At 46.4% G+C, this 25,570-nt stretch overlaps 1 protein-coding gene across 1 annotated transcript in view; it reads right to left on the bottom strand.

The window, feature by feature from the left end:
* The window catches only part of LOC143285664 (kinesin-like protein KIF15), a 185,469-nt gene that overhangs the window by 24,973 nt on the left and 134,926 nt on the right, over nt 1–25,570 (bottom strand). The window contains exons 24-32 of the mRNA XM_076593060.1: nt 16,785–16,943; nt 16,056–16,250; nt 13,991–14,089; nt 11,832–11,879; nt 9,737–9,890; nt 8,552–8,617; nt 7,228–7,382; nt 3,702–3,811; nt 126–251 (exon numbers count right to left, since the gene is read on the bottom strand). Of these exons, the coding sequence (XP_076449175.1) occupies nt 126–251; nt 3,702–3,811; nt 7,228–7,382; nt 8,552–8,617; nt 9,737–9,890; nt 11,832–11,879; nt 13,991–14,089; nt 16,056–16,250; nt 16,785–16,943 (1,112 nt within the window). The remainder of the gene's footprint in view (nt 1–125; nt 252–3,701; nt 3,812–7,227; nt 7,383–8,551; nt 8,618–9,736; nt 9,891–11,831; nt 11,880–13,990; nt 14,090–16,055; nt 16,251–16,784; nt 16,944–25,570) is intronic.

Raw genomic sequence — 25,570 nt, 5'->3', positions numbered from 1 at the left:
GTGGTAAGGTGTGTGTGTGAGGTACCCACTGGGTGGTAAGGTGTGTGTGTGAGGTACCCACTGGGTGGTAAGGTGTGTGTGTGAGGTACCCACTGGGTGGTAAGGTGTGTGTGTGAGGTACCTACTGGGCAGTGAGACGTGTTGTGGAGGTGAGGGCTGACTGGTGCTGTCTGTGTGCCTCAGCCAGGGACTCCCTCAACACCTGGGCCTCTGCCTGATCCGCGCTGTGCAGCTCCTGTAGCTGCTGGATGCTGTCAACACACACCGGGTCCACACACAGAGAAAGTATCAGCATTTTAGGAACTGAAAATAATTCTTTTCAATTTTGTCACAAGAGTGACCAGATATGTTTGTCGTGTATGTTTGCGTTGCTTCTGTTAAGTGTGGCGTTTGTGATGCAAACATATTTGGTGACTGAGTTTTAGGGTGGTTAGAATGTGCTTGTTTTGAATGTTTCACGGTAGTGCAGGCCAGGTTCTGGTGACAACAGGATGTTTTCTGAGTGAATTCTGTCCTTCTCCTCGCATTTCAATATTGCCAACATTTTGTTTATCCTTTTTCTTTTATATTTTTTCACTTCATGTTCATAGTCTGTTAGGTTACTGTCTTGTGTTGTGTACTGTATAGTTAAATAAAGTTTCATTTCTTTTGATATTTACGCCTCCAAGTATTTGTTATTTGTGTGGCTGCCACTGTAGTACTTAGTCATTGCTCCTCCTTACCCACTTTGGGTTTGTGACAAATGTACTGAACAAATCACCCATAATAAACCCATCCATACATCTCTCCAAACCAATGAATAAACTTTACATGATACGGCACAACATAACACTGATTTTTAGTGTAACAATGATCCCTAAGAGATCAAAAAGGAGTACAATTATTTACAACCTTCTCCTCCCCACTCCCTGAAAAACAGGAAATGTAGGGACTGATGATGGTGATAACCTCCTCCCCACTCCTTGAAAAAGAGGAAATGTAGGGACTGATGATGGTGATAACCTCCTCCCCACTCCCTGAAAAAGAGGAAATGTAGGGACTGATGATGGTGATAACCTCCTCCCCACTCCCTGAAAAAGAGGAAATGTAGGGACTGATGATGGTGATAACCTCCTCCCCACTCCCTGAAAAAGAGGAAATGTAGGGAGTGATGATGGTGATAACCTCCTCCCCACTGATGATGGTGATAACCTCTTCCCCATTCCCTGAAAAAGAGGAAATGTAGGGACTGATGATGGTGATAACCTTCTCCCCACTCCCTGAAAAAGAGGAAATGTAGGGACTGATGATGGTGATAACCTCCTCCCCACTGATGATGGTGATAACCTCCTCCCCACTCCCTGAAAAAGAGGAAATGTAGGGACTGATGATGGTGATAACCTCCTCCCCACTGATGATGGTGATAACCTCCTCCCCACTCCCTGAAAAAGAGGAAATGTAGGGACTGATGATGGTGATAACCTCTTCCCCACTGATGATGGTGATAACCTCTTCCCCACTGATGATGGTGATAACCTCTTCCCCACTCCCTGAAAAAGAGGAAATGTAGGGAGTGATGATGGTGATAACCTCCTCCCCACTCCCTGAAAAAGAGGAAATGTAGGGAGTGATGATGGTGATAACCTCCTCCCCACTCCCTGAAAAAGAGGAAATGTAGGGACTGATGATGGTGATAACCTCCTCCCCACTCCCTGAAAAAGAGGAAATGTAGGGACTGATGATGGTGATAACCTCCTCCCCACTGATGATGGTGATAACCTCTTCCCCACTGATGATGGTGATAACCTCCTCCCCACTCCCTGAAAAAGAGGAAATGTAGGGACTGATGATGGTGATAACCTCCTCCCCACTCCCTGAAAAAGAGGAAATGTAGGGACTGATGATGGTGATAACCTCCTCCCCACTCCCTGAAAAAGAGGAAATGTAGGGAGTGATGATGGTGATAACCTCTTCCCCACTGATGATGGTGATAACCTCTTCCCCACTCCCTGAAAAAGAGGAAATGTAGGGACTGATGATGGTGATAACCTCTTCCCCACTGATGATGGTGATAACCTCTTCCCCACTCCCTGAAAAAGAGGAAATGTAGGGACTGATGATGGTGATAACCTCTTCCCCACTGATGGTGATAACCTCTTCCCCACTGATGATGGTGATAACCTCTTCCCCACTGATGATGGTGATAACCTCTTCCCCACTCCCTGAAAAAGAGGAAATGTAGGGAGTGATGATGGTGATAACCTCTTCCCCTCTCCCTGAAAAAGAGGAAATGTAGGGAGTGATGATGGTGATAACCTCTTCCCCACTGATGATGGTGATAACCTCTTCCCCACTGATGATGGTGATAACCTCTTCCCCACTCCCTGAAAACGAGGAAATGTAGGGAGTGATGATGGTGATAACCTCCTCATCACTCCCTGAAAAAGAGGAAATGTAGGGACTGATGATGGTGATAACCTCCTCCCCACTCCCTGAAAAAGAGGAAATGTAGGGACTGATGATGGTGATAACCTCTTCCCCACTGATGATGGTGATAACCTCTTCCCCACTCCCTGAAAAAGAGGAAATGTAGGGACTGATGATGGTGATAACCTCTTCCCCACTCCCTGAAAAAGAGGAAATGTAGGGACTGATGATGGTGATAACCTCCTCCCCACTCCCTGAAAAAGAGGAAATGTAGGGAGTGATGATGGTGATAACCTCCTCCCCACTCCCTGAAAAAGAGGAAATGTAGGGAGTGATGATGGTGATAACCTCTTCCCCACTCCCTGAAAAAGAGGAAATGTAGGGAGTGATGATGGTGATAACCTCTTCCCCACTCCCTGAAAAAGAGGAAATGTAGGGAGTGATGATGGTGATAACCTCCTCCCCACTCCCTGAAAAAGAGGAAATGTAGGGACTGATGATGGTGATAACCTCTTCCCCACTCCCTGAAAAAGAGGAAATGTAGGGAGTGATGATGGTGATAACCTCCTCCCCACTCCCTGAAAAAGAGGAAATGTAGGGAGTGATGATGGTGATAACCTCCTCCCCCACTCCCTGAAAAGAGAAATGTAGGACTGATGATGGTGATAACCTCTTCCCCACTCCCTGAAAAAGAGGAAATGTAGGGAGTGATGATGGTGATAACCTCCTCCCCACTGATGATGGTGATAACCTCCTCCCCACTGATGATGGTGATAACCTCCTCCCCACTCCCTGAAAAAGAGGAAATGTAGGGAGTGATGATGGTGATAACCAAGTGGTGGGACGATGGAGGGAACAAGCATGTAAAGGCATCAAACATACAACATCCATGTGCAGTACTACATTGTAAGAAAATGACGGAGAGCTTGAGAGTCAGTGACCTTGTCAGTGCCCTCCCCCTGAAAGCCACCCCCATAATGACCTTGACTGCCCCCCATAATGACCTTGACTAGCCCCCCCCTCCCCCCCCCCCTCATGATGACCTTGTTAACACCCCTCATACTGACCATGACAACTTTTCCCAATCTGACCTTGACAGCAAACCCCATACTGATCTTGACAGCACCTCTACTGACCTTGACAACCCCTATACTGACCTTGACAACCCCATAGTAACCTTGACACTTACCTTGACAACACCCCCATACTAACCTAGACAACACCTCCAATACTGATCTTGTCAGCACCTCTACTGACCTTGACAACCTCCATACTGACCTCGACTGTCTACTGACCTGTCCTTGAAGACGATGTTCTGGTTATCCAGCTGACATTGCAGGTCCTGGCACCTCTTGGACAGATCCTTCTTCTCCTGCATCTCCATCCTCAGCAACTCCACCTCCCCCTGAATACACCATCACCACATGAATACACCATGTGATCACACCACAACCACATGAATACACTATGTGAAGGCACACCATCACATGAATACACCGTGCGAACACACCACCACATGAATACACCATGTGAACACACCACCACCACCACATGAATACACCATGTGAACACATCACCACCACTTGAATACACCATGTGATCACACCATCACCACATGAATACACCGTGTGAACACACCACTACCACATGAATACACTATGTGAAGGCACACCACCACATGAATACACCGTGCGAACACACCACCACATGAATACACCGTGTGAACACACCATCACCACATGAATACACCGTGTGAACACACCATCACCACAAGAATACACCATGTGATCACACCAGAACCACATGAATACACCATGTGAACACACCACCACCACATGAATACACCGTGTGAACACACCATCACCACAAGAATACACCATGTGATCACACCAGAACCACATGAATACACCATGTGAACACACCACCACCACTTGAATACACTGTGTGATCAGACCACCACCATGCGAATACACCATGTGAGCACACGATCACCACTTGAATACACCATGTGAACACACCAACACATGAAAACACCACCTCTACTGAACACACCTCCACCACATGAACACACAGTGTGAGCACACCACCACCACATGAACCTCCCCCTGAACACACCACCACCACATGAATTGACCACCACCACATGAATACACAGGGTGAGAACACCATGTAAATGCATCACCATATGAATACACTGTGTGAACACACCACCATCACATAAATACACCATGTGAACACACCATCACCACATGAATACACCATGTGAACACACCACGTGAAGATACCATCCACACATGAATACACCACATGAATACACCATCACCACATGAGCACACTGTGTGAACACACTAAGTGAACAAACCATCAACATATGAATACATCTTGTGAATACACCACATGAACACACCATCATCACATCAATACATCTTGTGAACACACCACATGAACACACCATCATCACATCAATACATCTTGTGAACACACCACATGAACACACCATCATCACATCAATACATCTTGTGAACACACCACATGAACACACCATCATCACATCAATACATCTTGTGAACACACCACATGAACACACCATCACATGTACACACCACCACCACAAGAACACGCTGTGTGAACACACCATCACCACATGTACACATCTCCACCACAAGAACACACCATGTGAACACACCATCACCACATGAATACACCTCCACCACAAGAACACACCATCACCACATGAATACATCACATGAACACACCATCACCATATGAACACACTGTGTGAACACACCATCACCACATAAATACAACACATGAACACACCATCATCACATGAACACACTGTTCAAACATACCATCATCACATAAAAACACCATTATCACATGAACACACAGTGTAAACACACCATCACCACATGAATACAACACATGAACACACTGTCATCACATGAACACACTGTGTGAACACACCACCACCACATGAACACACTGTTCAAACATACCATCATCACATAAAAACACCATCATCACATGAACACACAGTGTAAACACACCATCACCACATGAATACAACACATGAACACACTGTCATCACATGAACACACTGTGTGAACACACCACCACCACATGAACACACTGTTCAAACATACCATCATCACATAAAAACACCATCATCACATGAACACACAGTGTAAACACACCATCACCACATGAATACAACACATGAACACACTGTCATCACATGAACACACTGTGTGAACACACCACCACCACATGAACACACTGTTCAAACATACCATCATCACATAAAAACACCATCATCACATGAACACACAGTGTAAACACACCATCACCACATGAATACAACACATGAACACACTGTCATCACATGAACACACTGTGTGAACACACCACCACCACATGAACACACCACATGAACACACCATCACCACATGAATACACTGTGTGAGTACACCACACGAACACTACCCCCACATGAACACACCATCACCACATAAACACACCTCCACATCACGAGAAACAAACCATGACCACATGAGAATACACACGAACACACCATCACCACATGAATACACCATGTGAACACACCATCACATGAACACAGCATCACAACACAACACAGCATCACCATATGAACACACTATCACCATATGAACACACTGTGTGAACACACCATCATCACATGAACACACTGTTCAAACATACCATCATCACATAAAAACACCATCATCACATGAACACACAGTGTAAACACACCATCACCACATGAATACAACACATGAACACACTGTCATCACATGAACACACTGTGTGAACACACCACCACCACATGAACACACTGTTCAAACATACCATCATCACATAAAAACACCATCATCACATGAACACACAGTGTAAACACACCATCACCACATGAATACAACACATGAACACACTGTCATCACATGAACACACTGTGTGAACACACCACCACCACATGAACACACTGTTCAAACATACCATCATCACATAAAAACACCATCATCACATGAACACACAGTGTAAACACACCATCACCACATGAATACAACACATGAACACACTGTCATCACATGAACACACTGTGTGAACACACCACCACCACATGAACACACCACATGAACACACCATCACCACATGAATACACTGTGTGAGTACACCACACGAACACTACCCCCACATGAACACACCATCACCACATAAACACACCTCCACATCACGAGAAACAAACCATGACCACATGAGAATACACACGAACACACCATCACCACATGAATACACCATGTGAACACACCATCACATGAACACAGCATCACCACACAACACAGCATCACCATATGAACACACTATCACCATATGAACACACCATCACCACATGAACATGACACACCATCACTACATGAACATGACACACCATCACTACATGAACATGACACACCATCACCACATGAACACACCACCACACTTCATCAAAGGAGTTAAATGTGTCAGTGACAGACACACTAATGGACAGGCAGGTGACACACAATGGTAGATGTTTAGAGGTAAAGGTGTCGGTGACAGACAGACAGGTGACACACAATGGTAGATGTTTAGGGGTAAAGGTGTGACAGACAGACAGGTGACACACAATGGTAGATGTTTAGGGGTAAAGGTGTCAGTGACAGACAGACAGGTGACACACAATGGTAGATGTTTAGAGGTAAAGGTGTCAGTGACAGACAGGTGACACACAATGGTAGATGTTTTAGAGGTAAAGGTGTCAGTGACAGACAGGTGAGTGACCTTAAGGTGTGTGTTCTCCTCCATCCACTGGTCTCTGCCACGGGTCAGCTCCTCCACCATGGCCGCCAGTCTGCTCTCCTGCACTGTACCCTGGTTAAGGTCAACTTCACACAGCTCTTTATCACATGGATATACATGTTCTCTGGCAATGTACCCTGGATAAGGTCAACTTCACACAGCTCTTTATCACATGGATATACATGTTCTCTGGCAATGTACCCTGGATAAGGTCAACTTCACACAGCTCTTTATCACATGGATATACATGTTCTCTGGCAATGTACCCTGGATAAGGTCAACTTCACACAGCTCTTTATCACATGGATATACATGTTCTCTGGCAATGTACCCTGGATAAGGTCAACTTCACACAGCTCTTTATCACATGGATATACATGTTCTCTGGCAATGTACCCTGGATAAGGTCAACTTCACACAGCTCTTTATCACATGGATATACATGTTCTCTGGCAATGTACCCTGGATAAGGTCAACTTCACACAGCTCTTTATCACATGGATATACATGTTCTCTGGCAATGTACCCTGGATAAGGTCAACTTCACACAGCTCTTTATCACATGGATATACATGTTCTCTGGCAATGTACCCTGGTTAAGGTCAACTTCACACAGCTCTTTATCACATGGATATACATGTTCTCTGGCAATGTACCCTGGATAAGGTCAACTTCACACAGCTCTTTATCACATGGATATACATGTTCTCTGGCAATGTACCCTGGATAAGGTCAACTTCACACAGCTCTTTATCACATGGATATACATGTTCTCTGGCAATGTACCCTGGTTAAGATCAACTTCACACAGCTCTTTATCACATGGATATACATGTTCTCTGGCAATGTACCCTGGTTAAGGTCAACTTCACACAGTTCTTTATCACATGGATATACATGTTCTCTGGCAATGTACCCTGGTTAAGGTCAACTTCACACATATCTTTATCACATGGATATACATGTTCTCTGGCAATGTACCCTGGTTAAGGTTAACTTCACACAGCTCTTTATCACATGGATATACATGTTCTCTGGCAATGTACCCTGGTTAAGGTCAACTTCACACAGCTCTTTATCACATGGATATACATGTTCTCTGGCAATGTACCCTGATTAAGGTCAACTTCACACAGATCTTTATCACATGGATATACATGTTCTCTGGCAATGTACCCTGGTGAAGGTCAACTTCACACATATCTTTATCACATGGATATACATGTTCTCTGGCAATGTACCCTGGTTAAGGTTAACTTCACACAGCTCTTTATCACATGGATATACATGTTCTCTGGCAATGTACCCTGGTTAAGGTCAACTTCACACAGCTCTTTATCACATGGATATACATGTTCTCTGGCAATGTACCCTGGATAAGGTCAACTTCACACAGCTCTTTATCACATGGATATACATGTTCTCTGGCAATGTACCCTGGATAAGGTCAACTTCACACAGCTCTTTATCACATGGATATACATGTTCTCTGGCAATGTACCCTGGTTAAGATCAACTTCACACAGCTCTTTATCACATGGATATACATGTTCTCTGGCAATGTACCCTGGTTAAGGTCAACTTCACACAGTTCTTTATCACATGGATATACATGTTCTCTGGCAATGTACCCTGGTTAAGGTCAACTTCACACATATCTTTATCACATGGATATACATGTTCTCTGGCAATGTACCCTGATTAATGTCAACTTCACACAGCTCTTTTTCACATACATATACATGTTCTCTGGCAATGTACCCTGGTTAAGGTCAACTTCACACAGCTCTTTTTCACATACATATACATGTTCTCCTGCACTGTACTCTGGTTAAGGTCAACTTCACACAGCTCTTTATCAATAGATATACATGTTCTGTACTGTACCATGGTTAAGGTCAACTTCATACAGCTCTTTATCATATACATATATACATGTTCTCTGGTAATGAACCTTGGTAAAGGTCAACTTCACACAGCTCTTTATCACTAAGATATACGTGTTCTCTGGCACTGTACCCTGGTTTGGGTCAACTTCACACAGCTCTTTATCACTTAGATATACACATGCTCTGGCAATGTACCCTGGTTAAGGTCAACTTCACACAGCTCTTTATCACTTAGATATACATGTTCTCTGGCAATGTACCCTGGCCTGGGTTAGTTTTACACATCTCTTTATCACTTAGATATATATATATATATATATGTTCTCTGGCACTGTACCCTGGTTTGGGTCAACTTCACACAGATCTTTACCACTTAGATATACATGTTCTCTGGCACTGGCTAGATGGAGGTGGTGAGAACATAATCAATACATTTTCTTACTCAACATGCTACTGGACTGCTCTCACACTGAAAGTAGAAGTAGAAAAAAAAGACTCGACTCATACAGAGATGGAAACAATCAAAAGACAGCACAACCCATGTCCAAGGACACTGAAGGTCAAACAATACCCACCCCAACAACAGTGAAAATACCAAGCACACAATCTGTGTCCAAGGACAGTGAAGGTCAAAGGATATAAGCTGCAGTCCACGGAAGGTCTGTCAGGACTGGCCACAGGGGAGGCTACTCTCTGTGCCTGGACCTCCTCCAGGTGTTTAGTGGTCTGTTGCAGTCGTTTGTCCCTATCCTCCACCTGTGACAGCGTCACCATCAGACACTCTTTGTATGGGTTGGAGCTCTCTATACAATCCTTTCACCTGTATTTAAAAATTTTTTTTTACATATTTTTTTTTATTACACTCCATCCCTCCCCGTCCTGTGTTTTGAACAACTGTATCAAACCCATTAACCATTTCATCAGCCTTCTTTGTGTGTTTTGAACAACTGTATCAAACCCATTAACCATTTTATCAGCCTTCTTTGTGTGTTTTGAACAACTGTATCAAACCCATTAACCATTTTATCAGCCTTCTTTGTGTGTTTTGAACAACTGTATCAAACCCATTAATCATTTTATCAGCTTTCTTGGTGTGTTTTGAACAACTGTATCAAACCCATTAACCATTTTATCAGCCTTCTTTGTGTGTTTTGAACAACTGTATCAAACCCATTAACCATTTTATCAGCCTTCTTTGTGTGTTTTGAACAACTGTATCAAGCCCATTAACCATTTTATCAGCCTTCTTTGTGTGTTTTGAACAACTGTATCAAACCCATTAACCATTTTATCAGCCTTCTTTGTGTGTTTTGAACAACTGTATCAAACCCATTAACCATTTTATCAGCCTTCTTTGTGTGTTTTGAACAACTGTATCAAACCCATTAACCATTTTATCAGCCTTCTTTGTGTGTTTTGAACAAATGTGTCAAACCCATTAACCATTTTATCAGCTTTCTTGGTGTGTTTTGAACAACTGTATCAAGCCCATTAATCATTTTATCAGCTTTCTTGGTGTGTTTTGAACAACTGTATCAAACCCATTAACCATTTTATCAGCCTTCTTTGTGTGTTTTGAACAACTGTATCAAACCCATTAACCATTTTATCAGCCTTCTTTGTGTGTTTTGAACAAATGTGTCAAACCCATTAACCATTTTTTCAGCCCTCTCTCTGTTTTGAACAACTGTATCACACAGATATTTGGAGGAATTCTATCTTCTCTGTGTGTTTCAACTCACTCTGGACGATGGAACACTATAGCGTTCCTGACGTAAGGTAGTGTTCCGGACAACAGAACGCTGTAGCGGTTTCGACAATTAAATTTTTTTCCACATTTTCCTCATGGGGTAGCATAACAATCGCAGCTACACAGAGCATTGCGAACGTGTCAAGGGTCGAATGTAAAGTTTCTTCATGAGATTTCTTAAAAATACACTCCACATCGAGCCAGCGAGTTCAGGACCCCACATGACATCTAATCTGCATATGTATCGAAAATGGCATCACAGGCGATTCAAGTGGATATTTTTGGAGCAGACTAGATCACGACAGTGGCTTTTACCGCTGTTGAAGTGATTGAAATGCTTCACACTGAAGGTTTCGACATAGACGAGGATGATGAAGATGTTGAATAAAGTATCTGCAGTGAAGAAAGCTACCAGCAAGGAGTTACTGATAGTGACTCAGCTTCTGAGAGCAGTGAAGAGGGAGGGGGGGGGGTGGACATTCAAACCACATGTGGAGAGGGGTCAGTTGGTCAAGTGCAGTGAGTTTCATTAAATTACTTTATGTTTTGTATTTTTTGTGATTTTTTTCCTAACCCTAACAAATGGGTTGTCTGTACGGAAAAGCAAGGGAGAGTACTATTCGTCCGGAGTGAGTCAAACAACTGTATCAAACAGGTGTGATTTGTGGAATTCTATCATGTGTGCTTGTGTGTGTGTGGGAGGGGATGAATATTTTTTAATGTTTGGTATCTTGTGCTAAATGTTTCCTTTTTGATATTTACAAGTGTGTTCTATTTGTTGATCTTGGTTAAGGTCAACTTCACACCTAGGTCTTATTTTCAAGATATGGCATAAATGCTCATAATAATAATAAGAACAATAATAACAAGAATAAGAATGTGTGTGTGCATGTTTTAAACAATTGTATCTATCAAATAAGTGTGTTTTGATGAAATTTATGGCTTACCTCAGCTTGCAGTGACTGGATTTCTTTTTGCAGCTTCTCCTTCATTTCCTACAGAAAAACGACAAAATCAAAAGATAACAAACACGAAAGCAAATGACTTGATAAAAACAAACAAACAAAAAAAAAACAAAAAAAAAACATGCTGAAATGTAATGATTTACTGCATGAAAATCACATACACATATTCCGTAAGGTACTGAAAAGTTTGTCAGTTTGCTGCAAAACTTTCTTTAGGATTCATAAGTTCATTCACTTTACTTCAAGTTTGAAGGATTTGTGGGTGTGTACATTTCATGATCCAGAATCCAGCAGTGCACACACACTGCACAATGGTCAACACTTGAAACAGAAACTACATCACCATGCAGTGTCTAGTCAACACACAGGGATGGAACATGTCATGCTGACACTAACAAGCTGCCCTAAAGCCAGGACACAGTGATGGAACACACCATGTTGACACTAACATGTTGCCCTAAAGCCAGGACACAATGATAGAACACACCATGTTGACACTAACATGCTGCCCTAAAGCCAGGACACAGTGATAAAACATACCATGTTGACACTAACATGCTGCCCTAAAGCCAGGACACAGTGATGGAACACACCATGTTGACACTAACATGCTGCCCTAAAGCCAGGACACAGTGATGGAACACACCATGTTGACACTAACATGCTGCCCTAAAGCCAGGACACAATGATAGAACACACCATGCTGACACTAACATGCTGCCCTAAAGCCAGGACACAGTGATGTAACACACCATGCTGACACTAACATGCTGCCCTAAAGCCAGGACACAGTGATAAAACATACCATGTTGACACTAACATGCTGCCCTAAAGCCAGGACACAGTGATGGAACACACCATGTTGACACTAACATGCTGCCCTAAAGCCAGGACACAGTGATGGAACACACCATGTTGACACTAACATGCTGCCCTAAAGCCAGGACACAGTGATGTAACACACCATGCTGACACTAACATGTTGCCCTGAAGCCAGGACACAGTGATAGAACATACCATGTTAACTAGCATGTTGCCCTAAAGCCATGACTCACTGTCAAACCAAGTACCTCAAGCACCATGACTCACTGTCAAACAAAGTGCCTCAAGCACCATGACTCACTGTCAAATCAAGTGTCTCAAGCACCATGACTCACTGTCAAATCAAGTGTCTCAAGCACCATGACTCACTGTCAAACCAAGTGTCTCAAGCACTATGACTCACTGTCAAACCAAGTGCCTCAAGCACCATGACTCACTGTCAAACCAAGTGCCTCAAGCACCATGACTCACTGTCAAATCAAGTGTCTCAAGCACCATGACTCAAGTGCCTCAAGCACCATGACTCACTGTCAAACCAAGTGCCTCAAGCACCATGACTCACTGTCAAACCAAGTGCCTCAAGCACCATGACTCACTGTCAAACCAAGTGCCTCAAGCACCATGACTCACTGTCAAATCAAGTGCCTCAAGCACCATGACTCACTGTCAAACCAGTGCCTCAAGCACCATGACTCACTGTCAAACCATGTGCCTCAAGCACCATGACCCAAGTGCCTCAAGCACCATGACTCACTGTCAAACCACGTGCCTCAAGCACCATGACTCAAGTGCCTCAAGCACCATGACTCACTGTCAAACCACGTGCCTCAAGCACCATGACTCAAGCACCATGACTCAAGTGCCTCAAGCACCATGACTCAAGTGCCTCAAGCACCATGACTCACTGTCAGACCACGTGCCTCAAGCACCATGACTCAAGTGCCTCAAGCACCATGACTCAAGTGCCTTAAGCACCATGACTCACTGTCAAACCACGTGCCTCAAGCACCATGACTCAAGTCAAGCACCATGACTCAAGTGCCTCAAGCACCATGACTCACTGTCAAACCACGTGCCTCAAGCACCATGACTCAAGTGCCTCAAGCACCATGACTCAAGTGCCTCAAGCACCATGACTCACTGTCAAACCACGTGCCTCAAGCACCATGACTCACTGTCAAACCACGTGCCTCAAGCACCATGACTCAAGTGCCTCAAGCACCATGACTCACTGTCAAACCACGTGCCTCAAGCACCATGACTCACTGTCAAATCAAGTGTCTCAAGCACCATGACTCAAGTCAAGCACAATGACCCACCTCCACAGCATCCAGGTTCTGTCGCAGGGACTCACACTCCTCCACAGCTTTCTCGTTCTGCTCTTGGTAGAAGGCCAGGTCTTCATTCAGCATCTCTTTCTGCAACACAGGTCTTCATTTAGCATCTCTTTCTGCAACACAGGTCTTCATTTAGCATCTCTTTCTGCAACACAGGTCTTCATTTAGCATCTCTTTCTGCAACACAGGTCTTCATTCAGCATCTCTTTCTGCAACACAGGTCTTCATTCAGCATCTCTTTCTGCAACACAGGTCTTCATTCAGCATCTCTTTCTGCAACACAGGTCTTCATTTAGCATCTCTTTCTGCAACACAGGTCTTCATTTAGCATCTATTTCTACAACACAGGTCTTCATTTAGCATCTATTTCTACAACATAGGTCTTCATTTAGCATCTATTTCTACAACACAGGTCTTCATTTTAGCATCTATTTCTACAACACAGGTCTCCATTCAACATCTTTCTACATCACAACACAGGTCTTCATTTAGCATCTATTTCTACAACACAGGTCTCCATTCAACATCTCTTTCTGCAACACAGGTCTCCATTCAGCATCTCTTTCTACATCACAGGTCTCCATTCAACATCTTTCTACATCACAACACAGGTCTCCATTCAGCATCTTTCTACATCACAACACAGGTCTCCATTCAGCATCTTTCTACATCACAACACAGGTCTCCATTCAGCATCTCTTTCTGCGACACAACACAGGTCTCCATTCAGCATCTATTTCCACAACACAGGTCTCCATTCAACATCTTTCTACATCACAACACAGGTCTCCATTCAGCATCTTTCTACATCACAACACAGGTCTCCATTCAACATCTCTTTCTGCAACACAACACAGGTCTCCATTCAGCATCTATTTCCACAACACAGGTCTCCATTCAACATCTTTCTACATCACAACACAGGTCTCCATTCAACATCTTTCTACATCACAACACAGGTCTCCATTCAGCATCTCTTTCTACATCACAACACAGATCTACATTCAGCATCTCTTTCTACATCACAACACAGATCTACATTCAGCATCTCTTTCTACATCACAACACAGGTCTCCATTCAGCATTCTTTCTACATCACAACACAGGTCTCCATTCAGCATCTCTTTCTACATCACAACACAGATCTACATTCAGCATCTCTTTCTACATCACAACACAGATCTACATTCAGCATCTCTTTCTACATCACAACACAGGTCTCCATTCAGCATTCTTTCTACATCACAACACAGGTCTGCATTCAGCATCTCTTTCTACATCAGGTCTCCATTCAGCATCTATTTTTACACTCACACAGTAGTCTACTACCCAGCCATGACCCACTCAATCCACCCAGCCAGGCCAGGACCTATCCAATTCACCCAGCCAGGCCAGCACCCACCCAATCCACCCAGCCGTGACCCATACAATCCACCTAACCAGGACCCAACCCACCCAATCCACCCAGCCAGGACCCACCCAATCCACCTAACCAGGACCCACCCAGCCAGACCCATACAATCCACCCAGCCAGGACCCATACAACCCACCCAGCCAGACCCATACAATCCACCCAGCCAGACCCCACAATCCACCCAGCCAGGACCCATACAATCCACCCAGCCAGGACCCATACAACCCACCCAGCCAGACCCATACAATCCACCCAGCCAGGACCCATACAACCCACCCAGCCAGGACCCATACAATCCATCCAGCCAGGACCCATACAACCCACCCAGCCAGACCCATACAATCCACCCAGCCAGACCCCACAATCCACCCAGCCAGGACCCATACAATCCATCCAGCCAGGACCCATACAATCCATCCAGCCAGGACCCATACAACCCACCCAGCCAGACCCATACAATCCACCCAGCCAGACCCATACAACCCACCCAGCCAGACCCATACAATCCACCCAGCCAGGACCCATACAATCCACCCAGCCAGACCCATACAACCCACCCAGCCAGACCCCACAACCCACCTAACCAGGATCCACCCAGCCAGGACTCAACCAATCCACCCAGCCAGGACTGACCTGCACAGCAGCAGCGGCCAGCTGGTCAGAGGAGGCCTGCAGGTCGGCCTTCAGGACGTCCCACTGCTGCCTGGCATCGGCCAGTTCTGCTGAGCGGCTGTCAGTCAGGTCCTGGAGCACCTGACTCCTGTCCTCTGACTCCTGCACCGCCATCTTCAACTCCTGCACTCGCTGCACCTGCTGCTGCAGCGCCTCCTGGTGGTGGACAGCATCATCGGTGAACACTCTGTATCCTATCAGTGCACCTGCACTACATAGTTGGTCAACACTGTACCCTATCAGTGCATCTGCACTACATTGTTGGTCAACACTGTACCCTATCAGTGCACCTGCACTACGTTGTTGGTCAACACTCTGTACCCTATTAGTACAGCTGTACTGCATTGTTTGTTAACACTATGTACCCTGTTAGTGCCGCTGTACTGCATTGTTTGCTAAAATTTTGTTAGACATCAGTGAAGCTGCATTGCATCATCAGTCAACACTTTGTACTCATCAGTGCAGCTGTACTGCATTGCTGGTCAACACTATGTACCCTGTTAGTGCAGCTGTACTGCACTGTTGGTCTACACTTTGCACCCCATCAGTGCAGCTGTACTGCATTGTTTGCTGACCTTTTGTTACACATTAGTGAAGCTGCATTGCATCATTGGTCAACACTTTGTAGCCCATTAATGCAGCTGCACTACATTGTTGGTCCAGCAGGTGAACAGTGACGACACAACCTACTTGTGTATGGTTGAGGTCCCGCTGCAGACTGGCAGAGGTGGTGTTGGCGTTGTGAAGCTGTGTTGCCATGGTATCCAGCTGGTTCCTCTTCTCCTCACAGTCCCTGGTCAGGTCCTGCAGCCTGTCCCTCAGGTCAGCCACCTCCCTCTGGTGCTGCTCCTGGCACACACCATGGCTGTCATGGTCATCATGGTCACATCATCATGGTCATCATGGTCACATCATCATGGTCATCATCCGTCACATCATCATGGTCATCATCCGTCACATCATCATGGTCATCACCAGTCACATCATCATGGTCATCACTGGTCACATCATCATGGTCATCACCAGTCACATCATCATGGTCATCACTGGTCACATCAACATGGTCATCACTGGTCACATCAACATGGTCATCATGGCCATCACTGGTCACATCAACATGGTCATCACTGGTCATCACCAGTCACATCATCATGGTCATCACCGGTCACATCATCATGGTCATCACCGGTCACATCATCATGGTCATCACTGGTCACATCATCATGGTCATCACTGGTCACATCATTATCATCATCACTGGTCACATCATCATCATCATCATAGGTCACATCATCATGGTCATCACTGGTCACATCATCATGGTCATCAACATGGTCAATACTATACTGGTCACTTCAACATAGTCATCACTGGTCACATCAACATAGTCATCATCGGTCACATCATCATGGTCATCAACATAGTCATCACTGGTCACATCATCATGGTCATCACCGGTCACATCATCATGGTCATCACCGATCACTGGTCACATCATCATGGTCATCAACATGGTCATCAACATGGTCAATACTGGTCACTTCAACATAGTCATCACTGGTCACATCAACATAGTCATCATCGGTCACATCATCATGGTCATCAACATAGTCATCACTGGTCACATCATCATGGTCATCACTGGTCACATCATCGTGGTCATCACTGGTCACATCATCATGGTCATCAACATGGTCATCACTGGTCACATCATCATGGTCATCATGGTCACATCATCATGGTCATCAACATAGTCATCACTGGTCACATCAACATAGTCATCATCAGTCACATCATCATGGTCATCAACATAGTCATCACTGGTCACATCATCATGGTCATCGCTGGTCACATCATCATGGTCATCATTGGTCACATCATCATGGTCATCATTGGTCACATCATCATGGTCATCGCTGGTCACATCATCATGGTCATCACTGGTCACATCATCATGGTCATCAACATGGTCATCACTGGTGACATCATCATGGTCATCACTGGTCACATCATCATCACCATCACTGGTCACATCATCATGGTCATCACTCGTGACATCATCATGGTCATCACTGGTCACATCATTGTGGTCATCACTGGTCACATCAACATGGTCATCACCAGTCACATCAACATGGTCATCACTGGTCACATCATCGTGGTCATCACTGGTCACATCATCATCATCACTGGTGACATCATCATCATCACTGGTGACATCATCATGGTCATCACTAGTGACATCATCATGGTCATCACTGGTCACATCAGCATGGTCATCACTGGTGACATCATCATGGTCATCACCGGTCACATCAACATGGTCATCACTGGTGACATCATCATGGTCATCACTGGTCACATCAACATGGTCACATCAACATGGTCATCACTGGTCACATCATCATCATCAATGGTCACATCAACATGGTCATCACTGGTCACATCATCATCATCAATGGTCACATCAACATGGTCATCACTGGTCACATCATCATCATCAATGGTCACATCAACATGGTCATCACTGGTCACATCATGGTCATCACTGGTCACATCAACATGGTCATCACTGGTCACATCATGGTCATCACTGGTCACACAATCATGGTCATCACTGGTCACATCACTGGTCACATCAACATGGTCATCACTGGTCACATCACTGGTCACATCAACATGGTCATCACGGTCATCACTGGTCACATCATGGTCATCACCAGTCACATCATCATGGTCATCACTGGTCACACAATCATGGTCATCACTGGTCACATCAGGAGCGTGTCGATACTCCCCTGTGTCGATGTCCCCCCCCCCCGAACCCCCCCTTGCATGCACGTGTGTGCATGCGTGTGCGTGTGGTTGTTGCTGCTGCTGCATCGACACGGGGGAGTATCGACACAGGGGAGTATCGACACGGGGGAGTATCGAGCTGGGGGAGTATCGACATGAGGGGCAGTATCGACATGAGGGGGGAGTATCGACATGAGGGGGAAGTATCGACATGAGGGGGAGTATCGAGCTGGGGGAGTATCAACATGAGGGAGTATCGACATGAGGGAGTATCGGGGGAGCATCGACATGGGGGAGCATCGACACAGGGGAGTATCGAGCTGGGGGAACATCAACACAGGGGAGTACCGACATGGGGGAGCATCAAGACGGGGGAGCATTGACACGAGCATCAACACAGGGGAGCATCAACATGAGGGAGTATCGACATGGGTGAGTATCGACACAGGAGAGGTATCGACACAGGAGAGGTATCGACACGGGGGAGTATCAACACGGGTATCGACATGGGGGAGTACTAACATGGGCCAGCATCGACACGGGTGAGTATCGACGCGGGTGAGTATCGACGCGGGGGAGGTATCGACACAGGGGAGTATCAACACGGGGGAGTACTGACATGGGGCAGCATCGACACGGGGGAGTATCGACACGGGGGAGTACTGACATGGGGCAGCATCGACACGGGGGAGCATCGACACGGGGGAGCATCGACACGGGGGAGCATCGACACGGGGGAGTACTGACACGGGGGAGTATACACGGTGGAGTACTGACACTGGGGAGTATAGACACGGGGGAGTACTGACACGGGGGAGTATAGACACGGGGGAGTACTGACACGGGGGAGTACTGACACGGGGGAGTATAGACACGGGGGAGTACTGACACGGGGGAGTACTGACACGGGGGAGTACTGACATGGGGCAGCATCGACACGGGGGAGTATAGACACGGGGGAGCATCGACACGGGGGAGTATCAACACAGGGCAGTACTGACACGGGGGAGTATCGACACGGGGGAGTACTGACATGGGGCAGCATCGACACGGGGAAGTATAGACACGGGGGAGTATTGACATGGAGGAGTATCTGGCTGACCCCGGCCACACCAACACAGTCCAACCTATAGTACAAAGCATTCAGAGTTAGTACCTCTTGCTGTCAAACCTGTAGTACAAGGCATTCAGAGTTAAAGGCTGTACCTTGCTGTCAAACCTGTAGTACAAGGCATTCAGAGTTAAAGGCTGTACCTTGTCCATCCTATAGTACAAGGCATTCAGAGTTAAAGGCTGTACCTTGTCCATCCTATAGTACAAAGCATTCAGAGGTAAAGGCTGTACCTTGCTGTCCAACCTATAGTACAAGGCATTCAGTGGGTCAGGTCAGGTCATTAGATCTGCTACTGGTAACCTGTAATCCAGTACAACCTGTTCAGGGTTGGGTTGCTGGCGACTAAACCGGCACTCCCACCGCTCCCTTCCGGGACTGGTGAGGCGGGTGGCTAGGCACCCTTATGGAGATCCATAAAAGGGTGTTGGCTCAGGAGAGCCACCGACGGCCATCTAGCTCCACCGTGCTGTGTGCATGCCACACGCAGTTGGCCCCCGGGGTGTGTCTACCCATGCATGCGAAGTCTGGATCCGGCAGAATCTGCGGAGGAAACCTATCAGTTCAACGGAGAGGAAGGCGGTTACAGCAACGCACTGTGGAGTGCAGAGAGCAAGATGAGACACCGAAAGGATATCTTGGTCATCCACTGCATTCGTGCTCATCGTCCAGTTGTCTCGACTTAGTCTTGCCACTGGAAATTGGTGGACCTGGACGAGAGAGTGAGGTCGACGTTGCACAACTCCTCTTCACTTTAAACAAACTCATCGTGCAAGTCATCAGTCATCCAAAATGACCTTTCATCCTTCATCATTTCATCACCCCCAAGTCCTGTGGCGACAGGCGAGCGACGAAACGACAGGTGTGGGTACACTGGCAGTAGCAGCCGCAGACCTGCACGCAGGCGGCTCAGGCCATAGGGTCGTTCTTCGTCGACAGGAGCAGCGATGGAGCTCGGCAGCCGTCTGAGCATCTGAGCAGCCCTCTTTAGGAATGCACTGCTCACCTCCCTGGCATGAGGAAGGGGCTAGAAAAGGTGCCCTAAAAATTGCCTGCTCCATATCACCCTGGCCAGCATACCGCGGCTGGCGGGGACCCTACATCAGCGGTCGAAACAAGAAAGAAAAGAAAAAAACAAGGATCATTCCTCTCACCATTGGTGCTTGGAACATAAGGACTCTCCTGGACAGAGATAACGTGGACAGACCCCAAAGGAGAACGGCACTAGTTGCATCCGAACTCGCCAGATACAACATTGACATCGCAGCCTTGAGTGAGACTCGGCTTGCAGGCGAAGGCGAGCTCTGTGAACGGGGATCTGGTTACACCTTCTTCTGGAGTGGACGAGGAAGCGAAGAGCGATGTGAGGCTGGTGTTGGTTTTGCAGTAAAAACAGCACTTGTCAGCAAGCTAGCTGCAATCCCAAAGGGAGTCAATGATAGGCTTATGACCATGAAACTCCCAGTGGCATCTGGCCAGAAGCACCTCACCATTGTCAGTGCCTATGCCCCAACCATGACCAACCCGGATGAAGTGAAGGCGAAGTTCTACGAGGACCTTCACTCTGTCATTGCTGCTATCCCTAAAGCAGACAAGCTCATCATTCTTGGGGACTTCAATGCTAGAGCTGGCTCTGACTACATCTCCTGGGATGGAGTGATTGGAAAGCACGGTGTGGGCCACTGCAACCCAAATGGATTGCTTTTGCTTCAGACCTGTGCAGAGCACGAACTGCTGATAACCAACACAGTTTTCTGCCTCCCTACCCGTAACAGGACGTCATGGATGCACCCTCGATCAAAGCATTGGCATCTCATCGATTATGTCATCATCAGGAAAAGGGATAGGCAAGATGTACGTGTAACAAAGACCACGTGCGGCGCCGAGTGTTGGACAGACCATCGCCTTGTAGTCTCGAAGTTGAATATTCGAATCCAGCCCAAGAGACGCCCCCAAGGCCAGAAGCCTCCAAAACGGCTTAACATCGCTAAGATGAAAAACATCACCATCAAACAGTCCTTTGTGGAGCTGCTGGAAGATTGTCTGGAATCCGCCTCTCTGGACAACCAGAATGTGGAGTCTGACTGGAGGACCCTGCGTGAGCTGATCTATAGTACAGCTTCAGAGACCCTGGGACCCATGACCAGAAAGCACAAAGACTGGTTTGATGAAAACTGTGATGAAATCAAGCAGCTTCTGGATGAGAAACGCCGTCTGCATCAAGCCTACCTGAGCAACCCAAAGTCCACATCAAAAAAGGATGCGTACAATGCCATCCGCAGGACTGTTCAGCAAAAGTTACGCCAGATGCAGGATAAGTGGCTGAGTGACAAAGCTGATGAGATCCAGGGATATGCTGACAGGCACGATATGAAGAGGTTCTATGATGCCTTAAAAGAAGTATACAGGCCCCACATCCTCAGGATCATCCCCCCTCCTCAGTGCAGATGGGAATACCTTGATCACCGAGAAGGAGAAAATTCTCGAACGCTGGGCTGAGCACTTCAACAGTGTCTTAAATCGCCCTTCCTTCATAAATGATGAAGCCACAGACCGTCTCCCACAAGTCCCCATCAACGAAGCACTGGACGATCCGCCAACACCTCTTGAGACCCAGAAAGCAATCCATCTGCTATCCAGTGGCAAAGCACCTGGCTCAGACTCCATACCAGCAGAGGTCTACAAGGATGGAGGCACTGTGCTGACTGAGAAGCTCCATCAGCTGTACTCACTCATGTGGAAAGAAGAGACGATCCCCCAGGATTTCAAAGATGCATCTATCATTCACTTGTACAAGCGAAAGGGGAACCGGCAAGCCTGTGATAACCATCGGGGCATTTCCTTGCTCTCCATCGCAGGCAAGATACTTGCCAGGATCCTACTAAACCGCCTCACAGCACACCTTGACCAAGGTCATTTGCCTGAGAGCCAATGTGGATTCCGGAAAGAGCGCGGAACCACTGACATGGTGTTTGCTGCAAGGCAGCTGCAAGAGAAATGTCAGGAGCAAAATGCTGATCTGTTCTCCACCTATGTCGACCTCACTAAGGCCTTCGACACCGTGAGTAGAGAGGGACTGTGGAAGATCATGGCCAAGTACGGATGCCCTCGGAAATTTATTTCCTTGGTCAGCCAATTCCATGAAGGCATGCAGGCACGAGTCTAGGACAATGGCGAAACATTTGCTCCTTTTGCTGTCACAAATGGTGTCAAGCAAGGCTGCGTCCTGGCTCCAACGCTGTTCAGCCTCATGTTCTCTGCAATGCTTACTGATGCCTTCAGAGATGACGATGTTGGAATCGGCATAAAGTACCGAACAGATGGCAAGCTGTTTAACCTCAGAAGGCTTCAAGCAAAAACGAAGGTCATGACAGACATCATCAGAGACTTTTTGTTTGCTGATGATTGTGCCCTCAACGCTGGATCTGAAGCTGACATGCAACTCAGCGTCGACAAGTTTACCACTGCCAGCAGGAACTTCGGCCTTACCATCAGCACGAGGAAAACTAAAGTTCTCCATCAGCCAGCCCCAGGGAAACCCTACGTTGAGCCCAACATCACAGTCAACGGTCAGAGACTCTGTGCGGTGGAGCGGTTCACATACCTTGGCAGCACACTGTCACGAAATGTGACAATCGACGATGAAGTGAACATCAGGATTGCAAGAGCAAGCGCAACTTTTGGTAGACTCAATGCAAATGTCTGGAACAGAAGAGGCATTAGTCTTGAGACCAAGCTAAAGGTCTACAGAGCAGTAGTTCTCCCCACACTACTGTACGCCTGCGAAACTTGGACAGTGTACCAACGACATGCCAAGAAGCTGAACCACTTCCACACAACATGCCTCAGGAAGCTACTGAACATCAAGTGGCAAGACAGGACCCCAGACACAGAGGTGCTCGCAAAAGCCACCCTTCCCAGCATCTTCACCATCCTGATGAAGTCCCAGCTTCGCTGGGCTGGACACGTGGCGCGCATGCCAGACCATCGGCTGCCCAAAAGGCTCTTCTATGGCGAGCTGCAACAAGGGAAGAGATCACACGGAGGTCAGAAGAAGCGCTTCAGAGATACTCTGAAAGTCTCTCTGAAAGCGTTTGATATCAACCCTGACTCCTGTGAGGAATCTGCAGTGGACCGTGACAAATGGCGCGCTGCTGTGCACAAAGGTGCCAAGCTGTGCGAGGCCAACAGGACTGCTGCAGCTGTTCAGAAGAGGCAGGCCAGAAAGTCACGGGCAAACAAGCTCCCTGACAATGGTATGCCTGTCTTTGTCTGCCCCAACTGTCAGCAAACATTTTGTGCGCAGATTGGACTATTCAGCCATCTGCGCATTCACACATAGATTCATGAGCATCCTCCCCCCACCCCACCACCACCCTCCCCCCATCCCCCAGCTGGATGACAACAATGGTCATCATCGATCTCGATGGACACACCACCACAAGGCATTCAGAGTTAAAGGCTGTACCTAGTCCAAACTATAGTACAAAGCATTCAGAGTTAAAGGCTGTACCTTGTCCAACCTATAGTACAAGGCATTCAGAGTTAAAGGCTGTACCTTACTGTCCATCCTATAGTATAAGGCATTCAGAGTTAAATACTGTACCTTGTTCAACCTATAGTACAAGGCATTCAGAGTTAAAGGATGTACCTTGTCCAACCTATAGTACAAGGCATTCAGAGTTAAAGGATGTACCTTGTCCAACCTATAGTACAAGGCATTCAGAGTTAAAGGATGTACCTTGTCCAACCTATAGTACAAAGAATTCAGAGTTAAAGGCTGTACCTTACTGTCCATCCTATAGTACAAGGCATTCAGAGTTAAATACTGTACCTTGCTGTCCAACCTATAGTACAAGGCATTCAGAGTTAAAGGCTGTACCTTGTCCAACCTATAGTACAAAGAATTCAGAGTTAAAGGCTGTACCTTGCTGTCCAACCTATAGTACAAGGCATTCAGTTAAAGGCTGTACCTTGCTGTCCAACCTATTGTACAAGGCATTCAGAGTTAAAGGCTGTACCTTGTCCAACCTATAGTACAAGGCATTCAGAGTTAAAGGCTGTACCTTGCTGTCCAACCTATTGTACAAGGCATTCAGAGTTAAAGGCTGTACCTTGCTGTCCAACCTATAGTACAAGGCATTCAGAGTTAAAGGCTGTACCTTACCGTCCATCCTATAGTACAAGGCATTCAGAGTTAAATACTGTACCTTGCTGTCCAACCTATAGTACAAGGCATTCAGAGTTAAAGGCTGTACCTTGTCCAACCTATAGTACAAAGAATTCAGAGTTAAAGGCTGTACCTTGCTGTCCAACCTATAGTACAAGGCATTCAGTTAAAGGCTGTACCTTGCTGTCCAACCTATTGTACAAGGCATTCAGAGTTAAAGGCTGTACCTTGTCCAACCTATAGTACAAGGCATTCAGAGTTAAAGGCTGTACCTTGCTGTCCAACCTATTGTACAAGGCATTCAGAGTTAAAGGCTGTACCTTGCTGTCCAACCTATTGTACAAGGCATTCAGAGTTAAAGGCTGTACCTTGCTGTCCAACCTATTGTACAAGGCATTC

This window comes from Babylonia areolata, chromosome 9, assembly GCF_041734735.1.
Source record: "Babylonia areolata isolate BAREFJ2019XMU chromosome 9, ASM4173473v1, whole genome shotgun sequence".
NCBI classification, from domain to species: Eukaryota; Metazoa; Mollusca; class Gastropoda; order Neogastropoda; family Buccinidae; genus Babylonia; species Babylonia areolata.
The sequence above is the reverse complement of the archived record's forward strand: the minus strand, read 5'-3'. Positions and strand labels throughout refer to the sequence as shown.